This window comes from Rhinopithecus roxellana, chromosome 5 (assembly GCF_007565055.1).
Source record: "Rhinopithecus roxellana isolate Shanxi Qingling chromosome 5, ASM756505v1, whole genome shotgun sequence".
NCBI lineage: Eukaryota > Metazoa > Chordata > Mammalia > Primates > Cercopithecidae > Rhinopithecus > Rhinopithecus roxellana.
The window spans coordinates 86,151,586-86,173,007 of NC_044553.1; the positions used below are offsets into that span (position 1 = coordinate 86,151,586).

Below are 21,422 nucleotides of genomic sequence, written 5' to 3' on the forward strand. Positions count from 1 at the left end.
TTCTCTTATATTGAACACTTGTGTATTTTCCAGTTATCACCTTTTGTTGGCCCTTGACATACTGATGCTTTCTGACATCACTCCTCTTTACCCTGAATACAAGAGACCCTAATAGTCAGGCAGGAATATCATTGCCGCTCTTCAGCCTGAAGAAGTTTGTGCCTCTACAACCCTTAGGATTAAGGGTTGTCTTATAAAAGGGAGGGGGGAAATATGTCACAGGCGTTTGAACCAGAATGACTCCATATTGAATAGGAAAGGTAAAATAAGGCCAAGACCCGGTGGGCTGCACTCCCAGGAGTTAAGGCAATCCTACAGGATGAGCTAGGAGGTTGGCAGAAGATACACTGTACATGTACTACTATTTCATGTACTTACTATTTTCTGCATGTCTCATAATTTTAGTTGAAAACTAGACCTGTTATGTAATATACTATAGCAACTCTGGATGCTGATTCCCCTCCTCCTCACCAGGGCTTTTTGTTGTTGTTTGCTTATTTGTTTACTGAATTGGTGATGCTATTTTAGTGAAGTCTGTTTGTACCCACTGTGAAGTTTCTGATATCATTTCTCAGAGACCTCAGTCTAGGCACTCACACAGTTACTTAGGGATGACTGTCTGTTTTAGCAGGGCTCTCTTTATCTTTTTCTTTCCTTGATCTCTCTGTTAAGCTATCTGCCTTTTTTTGTTTTTCTACCACACTGGTTTGCTAGACTCCACTACTTTTTTGGCTGACTTTTTGCACTACTGTTTTAAACAATGCCCTGGGACATAAACTGCTCCATAGTTGAATCCAATTTAACTCAAAAGAGATAGTTTTTCAGTTCAAATTTTGAGGTTGTTCTGACCCCAAGAGGACTCTTTTCAGTCAACTCTTTCTCAGACTCTTTCTGGTCAACTAGCTGGTTTAGCCTCATTTATAGACTAGTTATATACTTCCTCGGAATTGCTCATCTACCATCAAAATCTCCATTGTGTTAGAGGGTGTCCTTAGCCTTGAACTCTCCAACATTCTCTTTCAAGTAAGGTCAGTTCCTTTGGGAAGATAATTGGAACAAACTGTTCTTACGAGCTGCCTCTCTTTCTGAACAAAATCTCTGGGCCACTGTTCAAAGTGCTGTGTAGGGTATGATAGACTATAGTCTTCTACACTCAACTCTCCTGTTGTGGATGTTCTGTTCTATGAGAAAACTGAATTAAGGGTGACTGGGGCTCCAGTATTCTAATACGGTTGAATCTGGGCTATAGCTTCCATCCTATGGAGAAGGGGTGCTGAGTAGAGCAAGGAAGTCCTGACCTTTTGGCTCCACCCATCAGAAATATAGCCACTGCAAATCAGAACTGAAGTGATGAGAAATGACAAAGGCCTGTTCACCTTAGTGACATATCATATCCCTTACTCGGGTGCTTAGGGGAGAGAAAGCCTCATACTTTAGGTCACACCGGCCCCATGAAGCTTCCATCAAGCTGAATATGAAGAAGGAATGGATCAGGTTGTGGCTAAAGTGCCACAGACTCCGTTTTACCTGATGTTTAGTGGATTTACTTTAATACACTTTTTTTTTTCTCATTTGCTGTTGACCCTTGAAACAATATACAGATACTTTAAGTAGATGTTTCTTTATAATTTTCATCAGTAATGCTGTTTCATTGGAGAATGGGTTCCTAGAGTTTCTCATGCACAATTTGTAGAAGTGGATCCAATGACAACCTAATTTTTAAAAGTATCTTATATATCAATTATGTTAAAAATATAGAGAGAATTTAAAAGTAAAAATGTATAGAATAGAGAAAATATTTATGATAAAATAAAAATATATAAAGAAAATGTACCATTTAATAGAACAAAACAAAAATAGGATGACTAAAAATAATTTTAAAAGAAAGCTGGACATGGTGGCTCATGCCTGTAATCCCAGCACTTTTGGAAGGCAAGGCAGAAGTTTGAGTGCAGGAGTTTGAGACCAGCCTGGGCAATACAGTGAGACCCTCTGTCTATAAAAAACAAATAACTTTTTATTTTGATATAATTATGGATTCTCATCTAGATAGAAAAGCCCTTCAACATCTTTTCTCCAAATGTAACAACTGCAGTACAATATCACAAACAAGAAAGAGTACAACGCAATCCACCAATTGTATTTAGATTACACCAATTTTACATTTATTCATTTGTGTGTATTTACTTCTATGCAATTTTATTATGTAAATATGTACATATGTGTGACCAACACCACAGTAAGACACAGAACACTTCCATCATACATATCCCTTGTAAAACACTTTTATATGCATAACAACCTTTCTTCCTATTTCTCCTCCCTCAACCTCTGACACTATTTTCCATGTGCAGAATTTTGGCATTTCAAAAACATGAGATATAAATGCAGTAATACAATATACAACTTTTTTTTTTTTTTGAGACAGAGTCTTACTCTGTCACCCAGGCTGGAGCACAGTGGTGCAGTCCTAGCTCACTGCAACCTCAACCTCTGCCTTCCAGGTTCAAGTGACTCTCCTGCCTCAGCTTCCCGAGTAGCTGGGACTACTGGGGTGCACCACCATGCCCAGCTAATTTTTATATTTTTAGTAGAGACAAAATTTCACCATGTTGGCCAGGCAGGTCTCAAACTCCTGACATCAAGTGGTCCACCCACCTTGTCCTCTCAAATTGTTGGGATTTCAGGCGTGAGATAGGCTTTTTCATCTAGCATGTCCCTGAGATTCAATAATAGTTCATTCTTTTTCCTTTTGATCACACAATAGTATTCCACAGTATGATAATAATGACAGTCTGTTTAATCACCCACAAAAAGACATTTTAGTATTAATAGTTTCTTGGTTTTGCTTACCTACCACCAAAATCTCCAGCGTGTTAGAGGGTGCCCTCAGGCTTGAGCTCCCCCACATTCTCTTTCAAATAAGGCAAATTCCTTTGAGAATATCATTGGAACAAACCAATGGCTAATGGTCATTGGAACAAACCAATGCCTAATGATATTGAAGAACTTTTCATGTTCTTATTTGCTATCTGTATATCCTCTTCAATGAAATGTCTCTTCATGTATTTTGCCCATATTCTAATTAAATATATGGGTACTGCTAAGTTTGACAGTTCTTTATAAATCATAGTTAGAAGCCCTTTGTTGGATATGCAGTTTGCAAATAATTTCTCCCGGTGTGTAGTTTTTTTTTTTGAGAAGGAGTCTCATTCTGTTGCCCAGGCTGGAGTGCAGTGGTGCCATTTTGGCTCACTGCAACCTCTGCCATCCGGGTTCAAGCAATTCTGCTTCAGCCTCCTGAGTAGCTGGGATTACAGGCATCCACCACCATGACTGGGTAGTTTTTGTATTTTTAGTAGAGAAAAGGTTCCACCATGTTGGCCAGGCTGGTCTTGAACTCCTGACCTCAGGTAATCCACCTGCCTCGGCCTTCCAAAGTATTGGGATTACAAGAGTGTGCCACTGCACCCAGCCTGCAGTTTTTGTTTTCATTCTTTCACAGAACAAAATTTTTATATGTTGATGAGCTCCAGTTTGTGAAACTTATATTGTATGAACTGTGCTTTCTGTGTTGAGTCTAAGGCCTCTTCATCTAGCCCCAGGTCCTAAAGATTTTTGCTTTTTTTTTCTTCTGACAATTTTACAGTTTTATATTAAAGTCTACCATGTATTTTGAATTAATTTTGTAAAAAAGCATGAGGCGTAGACTGAGATTCTTCTTTTTTTTTCTTGTCTGTTGATTTCCAATTGTTCTAGCACCATTTGTTGAAGTCTATTCTCCACTGAACTGTTTTTGCACCTTTATTAAAAACAAATTGAATATATTTGTATAAGCCTACTATAGGTTCTCTATTCTGTTTCATTGATTTATGTTTTTATTTCTCTGCCAATACTATACCATCTTGAATACTGTAGATATAGAATGAAACTTTCATTGGGTAGAGTTATTCTTTCCACTTTATTCTTTCTAAAAATTGTCTTAGCTGTTCTAGGTTTTGTGTTTTTCCATATACTTTTAGAATAAATTTATACAATTTTATAGCCACAAAACACTTGCTGGGATTTTGATAGGTATAGCATTAAATTTACGGTTCAATTGGGGAGAAATGACATCATTACTATGTTGAATTTTTCAATATGTGAACACAGAACGTGTCTTTACTCAAGTGTCCTTTTATTTCTTTATTGTTTGCCAGTTTTTGCATAAGGATAACATATTTTCTTTTCTTTTGAACAATTGTAAATGGTGTTATTTTAAATTTCAGTTTCCAAATGTTTGTTTATAATATATAGAAATCTAATTGAGTTATTTTCCTTTTTGTGTTTATCTTATATGCCACAAAGCAGCTAAAATTACTTATTCTTATAGTAATATTTTCCTGTGCAGATAATTGAGTGGTTTGCAAACAAGGAGTTTTATTTCTTACTTTCTAATCTATGTGCTTTTAGCACATATTCTTGCCTTATTGTGCTACCTAGCATTTCTAGTACTATGTTGAATAAAAGTAGTGAGAGAAGATATTATTGCTTTGTTTCCAATTTTTGAAGGAAAACATTCTTTCACCATCAAGTATGCTGTTACCTATAGGTTTTCTCTAGATGCTCTTAATCAAGTTAAGGTCCCATCTAGTCCTAGTTTGCTGAGAATTCTTATTATGAGTGGGTTTTGAATTTTGTCAAAAGCTATTTTTGCATCAATTAATATGATCATTTGATGTTTCATCTTTAGCTCGTTGACATGGTAGATTAGATTTATTGTTTTTCTACTACTGAAGTAGTTTTCTGTATATTTCAACTAAATCTCAAATGGTCACGGCACTTAATTCTTTTTATACATTGTTGGATTTAATTGATAATACTTTATTGAGGATTTTTGTTTGTAAGAGATATTGGTTCTCCATTTTCTTTGTTTGCACTGTCTTCCTCTGTTTTTGGTACCGATGTTATACTAGACTCATGAAAAGTATTTCCTCATCTTTTATCTTTTGGAGGAGATTGAGTAAAATTGATGATAATTCTTTCTTAAATATTTGGTAGAATTCTCCAGCGAAACCAAAAAGAAAGTCCTGAGGCTTTCTTTTTCAGGAACTTTTTCATTATGAATTTAAGTTATTTAATGACTTTTATACCATGTAGATTATCTATTTCATTTTGGTTTTAGAAGTTTGTGATTTTCGAGGAATTGGTCCATTTCTGCTAAGTTGTACAATTTATGGTCATGAAGTTTTTAACATTACCTAATTATTATTTTAATGAATAGAAGATCTGTAGTAATACTCCTTGTTTCATTCATGACATTGGTGATTGGGCCCTTTCTCCTTTATCTTTGCAATTTAGCAAGAGGTTTACCAATTTCTTTGAGCTTTATAAACAAGGAGATTTTATTTCACTGATTATTGTTTTCCTGTTTTCAATTTTATTTATTTCAATACTTAAATATATTTTGCTCTTCTTTTCTCCTAGTTTCTGGAGGAAAAAACTTAGATTACTGATTTGAGAACTTTCCTCTTCTCTTAATGTCTGCATTGCATATAATTTTTCCTCTCAGCTTTGCTTTCACTGCTTTCCAGATTTTTTGATGTGTTATATTTTCATTTTCCATTTGATTGTGCAAATTTTTAAAATTTCATTTGAGACATCTTATTTGATTATTTACTAGAGTATATTTTAATTTCCTCTTGCATATATTAGAGCTTTTCCTGATATTTTTCTGTTTTTTTTTTTTTTTTTTTTTTTTTTTTTTTTTTTCTGGTTTGGTTCTATTATGGTCAGAGGACATACTCTGCACAATTGCAATTTTTAAATACTGTTTTGGTTTATGACTAAGGATATGGTTTTCCAAGGTAAATGTTTCATGTGTCCTTGAAAAAAACGTGTGTTGTTTAACTTTAGGTGGAGCATTCTGTATATTTTAGTTTTTAGCACACATACTTTTAAGATCGCTGCTTTCCTGGTAGATTGAGCCTTTCACAGTATGGGATGTCCTCTCTGTCTCCAGAATTTTTCTTGTTCCGAAGTCTACTTGGTCTGATATTAATATAGTCACTAATGCTTTTTAAATTTTATTTATTTACTTATTTTTGAAATGGAGTCTCACTCTGTCACTTAGGCTGGAGTGCAGTGGTACGATCTCGGCTCACTGCAACCTCCGCCTCCTGGGTTCAAGCAATTCTCCTGTCTCAGCCTCCTGAGTCGTGGGGACCACAGGCATGCACCACCATGCCCAGCTCATTTCTGTACTTTTAGTAAGGACAGGTTTCACCATGTTGGCCAGGCTGGTCTAGAACTCCCGACCTCAGGGGGTGATCCACCCGCCTCGACCTCCACAAAGGCTGGGATTACAGGTGTAAGCCACTGTGCCCAGTCCACTCCTGCTTTTTTTTTTTTATTTATTTATTTTCACACATACATCTTTTGCCATCCTTCTGTATCCTATTGCTTACTACCTACTTATGTCATTGTTTTTGAAATTAGTTTCTTTAGAATGGCATTTATTGGATCGTTTTTTAAAAATCCATTCTGTCAAAATCTGTCTTTTAATTGGCATATTTAGGTTATTTATATTTAAGGTATTAAGACCATAGGCCTTAAGTCTGCATTTTATTATCTATTTTCTGTTTTTGTCCTGTTTCTTTTTCCTGTTTTTATCTGCTTGCTTACTGTGAATCACTTAAATACTTTTTAGAATTCTACCTTTATTTATAGCGTTTTGCGTATATTGCTTTGTATACTTTTCTTAGTGGTTGTTCTGAGTATTACAATATACAGATATAACTTACCACAATCTATCAGTATTGATATTTTATCATTCCAAGTGAAATATAGAAATCTTACCTCCATTTAGGCAACTTTACCCTTCCACATTTTAAATATGATTGTGTTAAGTATGTACATATGTGGAGTACCATATTATACAGTATTATAATTGTGATTTTAAAAATTATAAGAAAATACAATCTATTGTATTGACCCATTCTGCTGTTCTCCCCTTTCTGAAGTTTCAGGCCTTTTTCTATTACTTCCTTTCTCTTTAAAGAATTTATTTATCCATTCTTTCAGAGTGGCTTTCTAGTGACAAATTCTTTTAGTTTTCTTGTTTGTGTATGTCCTTACTTATTCTTGAAGAATAACTTCATTGAATATGGCACTTGTAGTTGACAGTTCTTTTTTCCAGCACTTCAAAAATGTTGTGCCACTTCGGTCTGTTGCCCACTGTGAGTTTTCTATATTGGTGATGGTATTTCTCAGTTCCATAATTTTCATTTGGTACCTTTTATAATTTTTATTTATTTGGCAAGATTTTCTATTTTTTCATTTTTAAAGAGAATTCATAGTTGCTTGTTGAAGCATTTTTATAATAGGTGCTTTAAAATCTTTGTCAGATAATTTCAACACCTGAATCTTCTTTGTGTCAGTGTCAGTAGACTGTTCTTTTCTCACTCATGCTGTGATTTTCCTTGTTCTTGGTCTGATGACTGATGTTTTTATTGTCACCTAGGACATCTGGTGTTTTATATTTGAGATTATTTAATCATTTTTAGCAGATATCTCCCATCTTGCAATGTAACATGAGGGCCTTATGGACATGTATGTTCAGCTTCTGTAAGGTCTCACTGACACCACTCTGGCAAAAGTGAAGCACTGATTCACACTGTTTAATTGAGGACTGTAAGGTAGAAGTACAGCTCCCCTCTTGGCTCTGCTGAGACCTTTCTGGTGAAAGTTGACATTACCTTGCTCCGCTGTTGATACCAAGTAGGGGTGCATGCTAATACCAAGGGTGGGAGAGAGTAGATGGTTGACTCATATTGTGAGCAGAAGTACCAATAGCCCCACCTTGCTTAGTCTTGTTGATACAGCTGGGGGTAGAGGTTTGCCTGTCTGCCAGGCCTTCCCCTTACATGGGAAAGGAAAGGTGAAACAGTGGTGACTAGCTCTACTTTGTGCTGCCTTGTTAAGTTTCACTGCTATTGAATGGGGATGGCAGCTCAGCTCATCACTGGACTCCACTGATACTACCCTGCTGGGAAAACTGGAGCACAGCTTGTTTCCACTGGGCTGGTGACAGACCAACTTCTGCTTGGTTTCAACTTTAATATCATATCCAGGAAATCAGAGTGACATCTGCTCTGCCAGGTCAAAGATGGAAGAATAGCTCCCTACTCAGCCCTGCTGCCACCATCAGGTAAGGGATTCAGAACTATGCCACTTACTTCTGTGGGATGGCAGGGGGTGATGTGGAGTATCAGCTGCCGGCTTGACTCAACTGAAACTATAAGGGAACTGAATAGTTTTCCCATTGATGCTTAGCTGTAGTAGGGCAAATATTGCTGAAAAGCCATTCTTGCCTCTTAGGTGAGCCTTGTCCTGGTCTGTTGGCTAAACAGATAGGCTTTTGTAGGGGCATTTTTTGTTTATGCCAACCATTGGTGGTTCCACATTGAAGGCTTTCTTCAGTATCCTCTCCAGAATATACAGGAGATAATAAAGAAACCCAAATAACTCACTGCATGTCATTTCTTAATTCCTGAGGTTCCCAGGTAGTCTGCCTTCTTCTTTCTATCTTTCAGAATCTTTCTTTCTTTCTTTCTTTCTTTTTTTTTTTGAGACATAGTCTCGCTTTGTCACCCAGGCTGGAGTGCAGTGGCCCCATCTTGGCTCACTGCAAGCTCTGCCTCCCAGGTTCGTGCCATTCTCCTGCCTCAGCCTCCCAAGTAGCTGGGACTATAGGTACCCGCCACCATGCCTGGCTAATTTTTTTGTATTTTTAGTAGAGACAGGGTTTCACCGTGTTAGCCAGGGTGGTCTTGATCTCCTGACCTCGTGATCCGCCCGCCTCAGCCTCCCAAAGTGCTGGGATTACAAGTGTGAGCCACTGCGCCTGGCCCAGAATCTTTCTATGTTTATTTTATAATGCCTAGGCATTTTTAGTAGTAACAGGAAGAATCTGGAAGGAATGAAGCTACTCCATCTTGGCTGGAACTGGAAGTCTCTTCAGCTGGAATACTTTTGAAAAACGACAGAGATATTATGATGTTATCTGGAGCAATCAATACATGAGCCAATAAAACAAAAAAGAAAAACACAGGACCTTTCCTACTATGCTAAAAAAGCACTATAATCAAAACCATACAGGCTGAGAAAAGAATAAATCGATTAATGGAACAGAAGTTCAGGAAAAGACAGACTTATGTATGTTTGTGTCCTAAATTGGAAAATTTAGTATATGATACATGAGGCAATTCAAACCAGTGGGGAAAAAATGGGATTTTTCATTAACAATTATCCCTCAGGACTTTTCCCATGGGCTGGAAAAACAAAGACACATTTTAAAAATATTATATCAATTTAGTCATCTCACATATAAATCAAATCTATACTAATATATGTTGCAGATAAAGAATATTTAAATATATCTATTTAAAATAAATGCATTCAAGATGGTAGTGTAAATTGGCATAACTACTTTAAAAAAGTGAGATTTCATTCAGGAAAGTTGAAGATACATGTTTCTTAATACCCAGGAATTACACTCTTCAGTATACACTTCAGAGAAACTTATACATGAGTACCAGGATGCTCTTACAATAATGTTTATAGCATCACTTTTCATAATTGTCACAAATGGAAACAAGCTAAATATTCACCAGTAGGATGTCTCAGTGATCTGTGGTACATGGTGTATTTTACAATTAAACAAAGATGTTAGTTACAGTCAATAACATGAATGAATCCTACAAAAAGGGATAAAAAAGCAAGGCACAAAAAAACTGCATACAATATGATTTCAATTCATATGAAGTTCAAAGACAGCAAACATAAATTGTAATGTTTAGGGATGTGTATATAGGTGGTAAAACGGAACAAAAGCAAGGAATTGATAATGATAAAAATCATAATGTAGGCCAGGCGCAGTGGTTCACGCCTGTAATCCCAGCACTTTGGGAGGCCAAGACGGGTGGATCACTTGAGGTCAGGAGGTTTGAGACCAGCCTGGCCAACATAGTGAAACCCTGTCTCTACTAAAAATACAAAAATTAGCTGGGTGTGGTGGTGCATACCTGTAGTTCCAGCTACTTGGGAAGCTGAGGCAGGAGAATTGCTTGAACCTGGGAGGCAGAGGTTGCAGTGCACTGAGATTACGCCACTGCACTCAAGCCTGGTTGACAGAGACTCCGTATCAAAAAAAAAAAAAAAATCAGAATAGTGGTTACATCTAGGGTGAAAAAGGGACTTCTGATTGGGCCAGGAATTTATTCACTCTTTATATGGCTAAGGGCTAAGAATCCATTCACTGTTTTGAAGTGATTTACTACAATCAATAAATATATGGTTTTAAAAAAATTTATGAACTAGATAATTTCTGGTGCTAAAAAATTGTGAAAGATTCCCACATCTGCCAAAATGTTATTTATGTTTAATCAGTCATATTTTAATAGCAAAAATACATATGCATATTTATTTTATACATGGTATATACTATAGATAGTGTATCAAATTCAAACTCAATTGTTCTGTTTAGACAATTTAAGATACTACACAACTGAATGAACATTACATCCGTATGCTTCACATTCCTTTCCGTCAAAACAAAAATGATTATAACTGATTTTAGCTGAAAATGCTAATGTGCCATCAAATATTGGTGAAATGTTTTAGAACAGTTTTTCTTTGAGTACTCTGAAAGCAAGATGAATTCTTCATTTTTTTTTTAATGCCTCAAGCCTCAAACTCTCTGAAGTTATTTTAGATATAATACCAGTAATCGATGGAAAAATTATGTTACCTATCATCCATGAATCCTGCTTTTTTTTTTAAAGGAATCTCCTGAGGGATAACTCTTATAACTCTAAAATAAAACAAGCATGCACAATGAAAAAAACTGATTCCTTTAGGAAAAAAATCACTATTTAAAAATAGGCAACATTCCTGTTAATTAATTAAACTAATTAAAGAATATATTAATACTCTGCCTTTAGGGTAAGTCTTCCTTAAGGCTGCATTTTCAGCCCAATTTTAATACCTCATATAACTTTTCTGTGAGATTCCATTCACTGACTAGCATGGCCTCAATTAACTCTCTTGTATGAGGACAAACCTTAATATCAATTACTAGATTGTATTTCTCTTCTGAGTTCCAGGCTGATTTATCCAATGACTTACTGGATATTTGGTAATCTGAGAGGGACCTCAAACTCAGTAAGTCCAAAACATCCTTTTTCCTATTAATAATATTCTGTCTCCAAAACATCCTTTTTAAGTTAACAGCAACACCATCTACTCAATTTCCCAAGCCAGAAATCTGAGTCAATCTTTCCATTTTCCCCTAAACATCCAGTATATTATCAAGTATTGTTGATTCTACTTTCTTAAATAATATTATTCAAATCTTATTTTCTTCTCTAGCCTCACTGTCAATGCTTAAGTTCAGGTTCTAATCATTTTGTGCCTACATTCCTGCAACCTGGTCTCCTTCCATCTAGGTAAAACCTCTTCTCTGCTGAAATCATTTTTCTCACTCATCATAGTAAGGCTTTAAAAAAGTACCAAAATGATGGTTCTTTCTTCCTTAAAAATCACATAAAGGAATCCCATAATTTTCAGGATCAAAACCAAACTTCTTAACATGGGATAAAGGCCTGCTTCCAGCCCTTTATCTTACCAGTCTTTATTTATACTCTATAATCTGTTATCCTATTATTTCATGTTTATGCTTCTGTATAAAACTCCAATTTCCTGGGGGTTACCTCTTGGAAAGACTTTGCTGATTTACTTTTTCCAATGTCCAGGTGTCCCTCCTATGTATTTCTATAAAACTCTTGGTTTACCTTCATCAGTTAACACATATTTTAATTGTATTATCAGAGAGGGTGCCTTTATAATACATAATTTCAATTCAATATTCTTTACATAAATGTAGCTTAATTATTTATATATTTATTAATTGCTTAAAGTTTCTAGAGTTCAATTTTTGAGTCATTATATAATGTATTTCAAGAAGTAATATCCTCATGCTTTTCCAACCCTTTAACAACACTTGATGATATTTTTAGAAGTCATTACTGAATGTCAAAAAAAATCTTTATTCATTTCAATTTCCTCATATGAAAAATGAGAGACCTGGATTAGACCTAAAGTTCCTCCTAGCTAAAATATTTTATGAGTTCACACAAAGTTGGAATAAATTTCTTGAAACATTTTTTAAAGCTAGAATATTAATTACCACATTAATTCCTGATGTTGATCATACATTAGAACACTTGGCATATTGAAGCTAATAGTGTATCATATAATGGATCAATGGCCTACTCCATTTAAAAATAATGCAAACAAATTACAAGATATTTTTTTTTTTTTTTGAGACGGAGTCTTGCTCTGTCACCCAGGCTGGAGTGCTGTGGCCGGATCTCAGCTCACTGCAAGCTCCGCCTCCCGGGTTTATGCCATTCTCCTGTCTCAGTCTCCCGGGTAGCTGGGACTACAGGCGCCGCCACGTCGCCCGGCTAGTTTTTTGTAGTTTTTAGTAGAGACGGGGTTTCACCGTGTTAGCCAGGATGGTCTCGATCTCCTGACCTCGTGATCCGCCCGTCTCGGCCTCCCAAAGTGCTGGGATTACAGGCTTGAGCCACCGTGCCCGGCCAAGATTTTTTTCTTTTTAAAAATGTCCCTTGAGGCCAGGTGCAGTGGCTCACGCCTTAATCCCAGCACTTTGGGAGGCCGAGGTGGGTGGATCACCTGAGGTCAGGGGTTCAAGACAATCCTGGCCAACTTGGCGAAAACCTGTCTCTACTAAAATAAAATTTAAAAAAAAATTAGCCAGGTGTGGTGGCACGTGCCTATAATCCAAGCTACTTGGGAGGCTGAGGCAGGATAATCACTTGAACCTGGGAGGTTGGAGGTTGCAGTGAGCTGAGATCATGCCACTGCACTGCAGCCTGGATGACAGAGTGAGACTCTTGTCTCAAAAAAAAAAAAAAAAAAAAAGCCCCTTGAGTCATAGAATAATTATTTTGAATTGAATTTGAATTTACTGAAAGATTTGAATTTATTGAACTTGATATTGAAAAGTTTAATCAAATCAAGCTTAATGATTTGTTGAGATCTTTACATGTCATTGTTAACATTTAACCAGTATTGTTTATCCTTCATTATTACTATCCAATTATTCAATCTTGCTTTTGAACAAAACAATATATTATGTTAGGAGATTAATATTCCATAAGACTTAGTAAAATGTTACAGACAGAAGAATGTCATAATGCTCTAATTTTTAAAGAGTAAGTTAATTTTTCATTACTGTAATGTAAATTTTCAATTGAAATTGGCATACTGTGTTTTCAAAGGAACCCAGAAAAATATGTACTAAAAGACAGATATTATTTAAAAGTTGTGAAGGCTTATAGGGAAAAGAAATTGCAACAAGATAAAAAGATAATCCATTATGCACACCAATGCTTATATACAGTGTTTTCATATGTAGATTTTTAATGAACTGCACAGGAAAGGGTTCCTTTATGATTCTCCTAATATTTTAGTCACAAATTCATTGCAAATAGCAGATAAGTCTGATGGTGATTATCTGATACATATAAATTTTTAATTCAACTATGATAACTTAGAATTAAATAATATTCTAACATAGCCAAAGATCAATGGCATAAAGAAAAAGCAATTCTTCCCCACCCCTCACCAAGATGCTAAGTCTTTGTAGAGGTGAAAAACGCCATACTATACCTTGATTTCTTCTATTTCGTCTGGTACTATCTTGTATGCTGATATAGTCCCACCCAACCTGAAATTAGGAGAAGAAAATATTCTCAAAACCAGCAATAGTGTTTTAAAAGTATAAAAGATTTCTGCCATTACCATCAGAATGCTACCAATAATTCCCAGTATTCACCCCAACAACCATGGAGGAAAAACAAACATTTTGTGCATACATTTTCCATGTATTAGTTTAAAAGAGGTAGATAATGAATGACTACTGAAAGAGAAAATATTGTTTATTTTTACCCATAACTAAACACCTCTTATTGATGACTTTAATAATGCTGAAACTGTCACTTTTACTGCTGTGTTCTGTCACAGCTAACATGCATCAGGAACTGACAGCAAACATGTTTGACTTTTTTAAGAAAGAAATCATAGCTTTTTACTTTTTATAGTAGCTTTAGGTTTACAGAAAAATAGAGCAGAAGAGCATTTACATATTCCCGCCCTCCCTTCTCCATGACTTTGTTTCCCTTGTTATTAACATCTTGCATTAGTGTGTGTGGTACATGTGCTACAACTGGTGAACGAACATTGATTTTGCTCCTTTTTTCAAGTAATTTGAACCGGGAGTCAGAGAGATGTGTGTGCCCAGCACTGTCCAAGGGGAAGAGATGAGAATTTGGGAGTTACAGATAATTTAATCCTTAAAGACAGTGATGCCATTATATGTCATATTCACCTGTTTGAAATATTTTTTAGAAAGCAACTAAGCTTCATATAAGATCATGTGCTAGGTATGTATCATATATAATCTAATTTAATCCTTGCAATTATCTCTATTATAAAAATGGGGAAATTGAGAAAGGAACATTCAGTAATTTTTCTTAAGCAACTGAAGGAACTAGCAAATGAATGAGTTGAGATGTACAAAAGTGTAAACTATACACCAGATTTTGAATACTTAGTATGAAAAACAGAATAATTTTAATATATTGATTACATGTTAAAATAACATTTTAGACATATTGGGTTAAATATATTATTAAAGTTAATTTCATCTGTTTCTTTTCACTTTTTAAAATGTGGCTACTTAGAAACTTTAAAATTACATACAGGGTTGTGGTCCCCATTACATCTCTATCAGGTACTCTAGGCTAATACACTCCAAATTACCTAACTGCCTTTGTTTTAATTCAATGCTTACCAAGGAACCTTCTGATTACTTATCTAAGCTTGTAAGCACCTCAGTAACAAAAAAAGGAGTATCATATGTAAGAGACTTATGTATTCTGGACCCTTTAGGATATCTCCTCTCCCAAATGTAAAATAATAAATACCATTTTGGTTTCCATTAAAAAAAAAAATCCAACCAAATGATTTGTATTAAATATGCATTAAAACTCTTTCATATTTATTACCATTTATTCTTACTAAAGAAACTGGTGTTCAAATCTTTTTTTTTTTTTTTTTTTGAGACAGAGTCTCACTATGTCACCAGGCTGGAGTGCAGCGGCGTGATCTTGGCTCACTGCAACCCCGCCTCCCAGGTTCAAGCGATTCTCCTGCCTCAGCCTCCCGAGTAGCCGGGATTACAGGCACGCGCCACCACGTCAGCTAATTTTTGTATTTTTAGTAGAGACAGGGTTTCACCATGTTGGCCAGGATGGTCTTGATCTCCTGCCCCTGCCTCAGCCTCCCAAAGTGCGTATCCAAATCTTGATTTCAGAATTATTTCTTACACTTAAAATACCATAATTAAATGGTGGAAACACAAATGAATTTTAACTTAATTCACTTCATATGAGGTATAGCAGTAATGTAACAAACAAGATCATACATAGTAAGATAGCTATATGATCAAGTGGCTAAATAAATGGAGGAAACTTGGAAGAATTCCATATTATGCTGAACATAGAAATGAGAAAGAAGATGAAAACTGAGGTAAAAACCAGAAAAAAATCCCAGAATATAGAAACAATCTAGAAAAAAACTAATAGAAACAAGTGAGACATACACATTATTAAAAACACCTGTTCACTAATAAATCTACTTCAGCCCATCATTTCTTTCCATTACCTGACTATAACCAAAATAAGGATAACTTTACCAACTAGTAGTTTTTACCTTTGAACTGATTTCTGAAAATGACATTTCTATTTTCATGACTTCATTAAACACAGATAGTTTAATATGCTATCAGTATTGCACAGTTACTGCACTGAGGCCTAGATAATAACTCACTCCAAATTTCATGTTCTTTCTATTACATTACACTGTCCTTCTCATTGTTGAAGAAAGAATTCACTCTGGCGTAAAATATAGTTCTATTTTACTCTAGTCAATATATAAAAATAGTATTACATTGGCAGTGATAGTGGTAGTAATAGTTGAAATACTACACGTAAAAAAAAAATCTATATCTATATCTATATATATATTTTTTGAGACAGAGTCTTGCTCTGTTGCCCAGGGTGGAGTGCAGTGGTGTGATCTCAGCTCACTGCAACCTCCGCCTTCTGGGTTCAAGCGATTCTCCTGCCTCAGTCTCCTGAGTAGTTGGGACTACAGGCACATGCCACCACACCTGACTAATTTTTATATTTTTAGTAGAGACGTGGTTTCACCATGTTGGCCAAGATGGTCTCATCTCCTGACCTCGTGACCCACCTGCCTTGGCCTTTCAAAGTGCTGGGATTACAGGCAGGAGCCATCACGTCTGGCTGCATTTTGACCATTTTAAAGTGTGCAATTCAGTGGCATTAAATACATTCACAGTATTGTATATCATTACTATTTCCAATATGTTTGCATCATTCAAAACAGAAACTGTAAACATTAAGCAGTAATTCTTCATTTACCTCTTACCCCAGCTCCTGGTAACCTCTAATCTACTTTCTGTTTCTGCGAATTTGCCTGTTCTAGACACGTCACATAAGTGGAATCATACAACATTTGTCCTATTGTGTCTGGCTTATATCATTAAGCATAATGTTTTCAAAATTATTTCATGTTGTAACATGTAGCAGAACTTTATTCCCTTTTATGGCTGAATAATACTTCGTTACATATGCATAATACATTTTATTTATCCATTCAGCTGTTAATGGATGCTTGGATTGTTTCCATCTTTTGGCTATTGTGAATGATGTTATGATGAACACGGGCATGTAAGTGTCTGTTTGAGTCCCTCTTTTTAATTTTTGGGGGAATATACCTAGGAGGTAGAGTTGCTTCGTCATTCTATGTCTAGCTTTCTGAGAAACCACCAAGTTGTTTTTCACAGTGGCTGTATTATATATTCCTATGAGCAATATATGAGGGTCCAATTTCCACATCCTTGTCAAAGTTGTTATTTTCATTATTTTTTAATGGCCATCCTAGTGGGTGTGAAGTAGCCTCTCATTGTGGCTTGAATTTGCATTTCTCTAATGACTAGTGATGCTGAGGATCTTTTTATCTTTTACTGGCCATTTGTGTTATTTTTGGAGAAATTCAAGTCCTCTACCCATTTAAAATTTGTTTTTTTGTAGTTGTTGAGTTGTTCAAGTTCTTTACATATTTTGAATTTCAAACCCTTATCAGACACATGGTTTTAAAATATTTTTCCCATTCTATAGGTTGTCTTTTCACTTTCTTGATAATGTTGTTTGATGCACAAAACTTAAATTCTGACGAAGTCTACTTCATCTATTTTTTTCTTTTGTTGCTCATGTTATTGGTGTCATATATACAAATCCACTGCCAAACCCAAGGCAATAAAAATTTATCTGTTTTCTTCAAAGAGTTTTATGGTTTTAGCTCTTATATTTAGGTCATTAATCCATTTAGAGTTCATTTTTCTATATGGTGTGAGGTATGGTTTCAAGTTATTTATTTTCCATGTTAAAATCTGGTTGTCAAGGAAATTTCCTTTCTTAAAGCTATGGTCAAGCTTTGACTTGGCACCCTTGTCAAAATTTAATTGGCCACAGATGCATGGGTTCATTTCTATATCTTCAGTTGTATTCCATTGGTCTATAGGTCTTTATGTCAATACCACGCTGTCTTGATTATTCTAAGCTTTGTAGTAAGTTTTGAAGTTGGGAGGTGTGAGTCTGCCAATATTTTCCTTTTTCAAAACTGTCTTGACTACTTGGGACCCCTTGAAATTTTAGGGACCTCATAGAAATTTTAGGTTTGGCTTTTCCATTTCTGAAAAAGAAATGACTACTAGAATATTGATAGGAACTATATTGAGTCTGTAGATAACTTTGGGTAGTACTGACATTTTAAAAATATTAACTTGGTCAGGCATAGTGGCTCATGCCTGTAATCCCAGCACTTTGGGAGGTCGAGGTGGACAGATCACGAGGTCAGGAGATAGAGACCATCCTGGCTAACACGGTGAAAACTCTGTCTCTACTAAAAATACAAAAAATTAGCTGGGCGTGGTGGCGGGTGCCTGTAGTCCCAGCTACTGGGGAGGCTGAGGCAGGAGAATGGTGTGAACCCGGGAGGCGGAGCTTCCAGTGAGCCAAGATGGCGCCACTGCACTCCAGCCTGGGCAACAGAGCGAGACTCCATCTCAAAAAACAAACAAAAAAATTAACTCTTTCATTCCATAAACATGAGATACTTTTCCACTTATTTTGGTCTTCTTTAATTTCCTTCAGCAATATTTTGTAATTTTCAATGTCTTTCATCTCCTTGGTTAAATTTATTTCAAGGGATTTTCAGATGCTATTTTAAATGGAATAGTTTTTATTTCCAGTTTGGATTTATTGCTGGCATATAGAAACACAAATGATTTTTGTGTACTCAGCTTGTATCCTGCAACTTTGCTGAACTCATTTATTGGCTCTAGTAGCTTTCTTGTGATAAAAAACGTTTTATATGTAGCAGCATGTTATCTGTGAACAGACATAGTTTTACTTCTTCCTTTTCAATGCAGATGCCTTTTTTTCTTTGTCTGCCTGTTCTGACTAGAACCTGCAGTACAATGGTGAACAGCAGTAGTGAAAACAGGAATATCTGCCTTGTTCCTGATACAAGGAGAAAACCTTTTTCTCATCACTGAGTATAATGATGTTAGCTGTGGGCTTTTCATAGATGCCTACTTACCGTGTTAAGGAAATTCCCTTCTTTTCTTGGTGTTCTGCATGTTTTTACCATAGAAGTGTGTTGTTGGATTTTTGTTAAGTTTTTTGTCAAATAAGATGATCATGTTTTTTGTTTTCATTCATTCTATTAACATAGTATATTACAGTAATTGATTTTCTTATGTTGAACCACTCTTGCATTCCTGGTATATTCCTAATTGGTCATAGTATATAATCCTTTTAATATGCTGTTGCATTCCGTTTGCTAGTGTTTTCACATCTATATTCACAAGGGATACTGATATGTAATTTTCCTTTCTTGTGATGTGTTAATCTAGCTTTGGTAGCAAAGTAATGCTGGCCTCACAGAATAAGAAAGCATTCTCTCCTCTTACATGTTTCAGAAGAGTTTAGGACAGACTGGTGTTAATTCTTTTGGGTAATTAATTGGTTTCTAAGAATTTGTCCATTTCATCTAAATTATCTAATTTGTTGGTATACAATTGTACACAGTATTCTCTTATAATCCTTTTTATTTCTGTAAAGTCAGTAGTAATGTTCCCACTTTAATTTCTGATTTTAGTGTTTGATCTTCTCAATTTTTCCCCAAGTCAACCTGGCTAACAGTTTGTCAATTTTGACGATCTTTTCTTTTCTTTTCTTTTCTTTTTTCTGAGAGGAGTCTCGCTCTGTTGCCCACGGTGGAAGGCAGTGGTACGATGTCAGCACTGTAACCACCGCCTCCTAGGTTCAAGAGATTCTCCTACCTCAGCCTCCCAAGTAGCTGGGATTACAGGTGCCTGCCACCATGCCTGGCTAATTTTTGCAGTTTTAGTGGAGATGGGGGTTTCACCATGTTGGCCAGGTTGGTCTCGAACTCCTGACCTCAGGTGATCCACCAACCTTGGCCTCCCAAAGTGCTGGGGTTACAGGCATGAGCCACAGTGCCTGGCTGGTGATATTTTCAAAGAAACAAGTTTTGATTTCTGTTACTCCTTGTTTTTTGATTATTTCAACTCTAATCTTTATTGCCTTCTTTTGTTTCATTACGGCCTTCTAATGTGTTTAGCTATTTTCTTTTATGTTTTCTTCTAGTGAATCATTTTGACTCCCTTTTAATTTCCTTTTGTCTATATCTTTTAGGTATTTTCTTTGTGATTATCATGGGGAAGAAATATATTTAACACTGTAAATTTATAACAATCTAGTTTGAGTTGATACTAACTTAACTTCAATATCATACAACATCCCTGCTCCTACATAGCTCCATCTGCTAGTTTGGGTTTGTTTTCTCTTCTTTTTCTAGTTCATCAAGGTATAAGGTTAAGGTAATTTAAGATGCTTCTACCTTTTTAATGTAATTTTCCCCTGAGCACTGCTTTCACCACATTCCATAAGTTCTCACATGTTGTGTTTTTGTTTTCATTTGCCTCAAGGTATTTTTGAATTATACTTGTGATTTCTTCTTTAAACCACTGGTTATTTAAGAGTTTAATTTCTCCATATTGTAAATTTTCTAATTTCTAATTCCTTTTTTTTTGTTTTGGTTGAGTTTTAGATTTATTCTTTTGTGGTCAGAGACTATACTTTGTAAGATTTCAATCTTTTTAAATGCATTGAGAAGTTTTTTTTGTGTGTGTGTGTGGGGGGGCTAATATTACCATTTATCCTGTAGAGTGTTCTATGCTTTCTTTTGTGTATTATCAGCAATTGCAAAATAAAACATGAATACATGTGGCTCTCCTTACTCTATTAAATGTCATAATACATTTATTACCTTAATATAAGTTCCTTTAATATATTTTCAATTTTACTACTTTTCTGAATGACATATCATTATAATTAAAATTAATAAATATGTACATAGTGATTACTGCCATTAAGAAACTATTCCAGAAAAAATGTTTGGTCCATGTTCATTTAAGAATAGTAATGTTGGTTGGGCACGGTGGCTCACGCCTGTAATCCCAGAATTTTGGGAGGCCAAGGCGGGCAGATCACAAGGTCAGGAGACAGAGACCATCTTGGCCAACATGGTGAAACCCTGTCTCTACTAAAATACAAAAAAATTAGCCAGATGTAGTGACATGTGCCTGTAATCCCATCTACTTGGGAAGCTGAGGCAGGGGAATCACTTGAACCCAGGCGGCGGAGGTTGCAATGAGTTGAGATTGCGCCACTGCCCTCCAGCCTGGTGACAGAGCAAGACTCTGTCTCAAAAAAAAAAAAAAAAAAAAAAAAAAAAAGTAATATTTAAAGGTAATTCAGGGTAGCTCAGAAATATTTTCATTTTCTGCCCCCATTGAAATCTGCTTTTCTTCTAGTTTACCCCCATTTTTTATGGTAAATAATTAATCATGTCAAAAATATGGAAATATTGGATGCATTCTTTTTTCTCAGTTCCTACAGCAATTACTGACTAAGTCACTTATCTGGAAACACATTTTAATAATATCCTCATCACAGATGTTCAAGTCTAATCCTTGTAAAATGTAATTTTTCAACATGCCACACCTTTAAGTAATGCATAATACCTTAACAAGTTAAATTTCCCTTATAAACCTCATTCCTGGTTCCATCTCTTGTCTCATTATTCACAGTCCTTCTATGTTTTAGCAATGATCAATT

The 21,422-nt window shown here is 35.6% G+C and overlaps 1 protein-coding gene across 2 annotated transcripts in view; it reads right to left on the reverse strand.

The window, feature by feature from the left end:
- The window catches only part of GPHN (gephyrin), a 736,692-nt gene that overhangs the window by 406,615 nt on the left and 308,655 nt on the right, over positions 1-21,422 (reverse strand). For both annotated transcript variants that reach the window (XM_030930981.1, XM_030930980.1), the window contains exon 3: positions 13,738-13,795. In XM_030930981.1, coding sequence (XP_030786841.1) covers positions 13,738-13,795 — 58 coding nt within the window. The remainder of the gene's footprint in view (positions 1-13,737; positions 13,796-21,422) is intronic.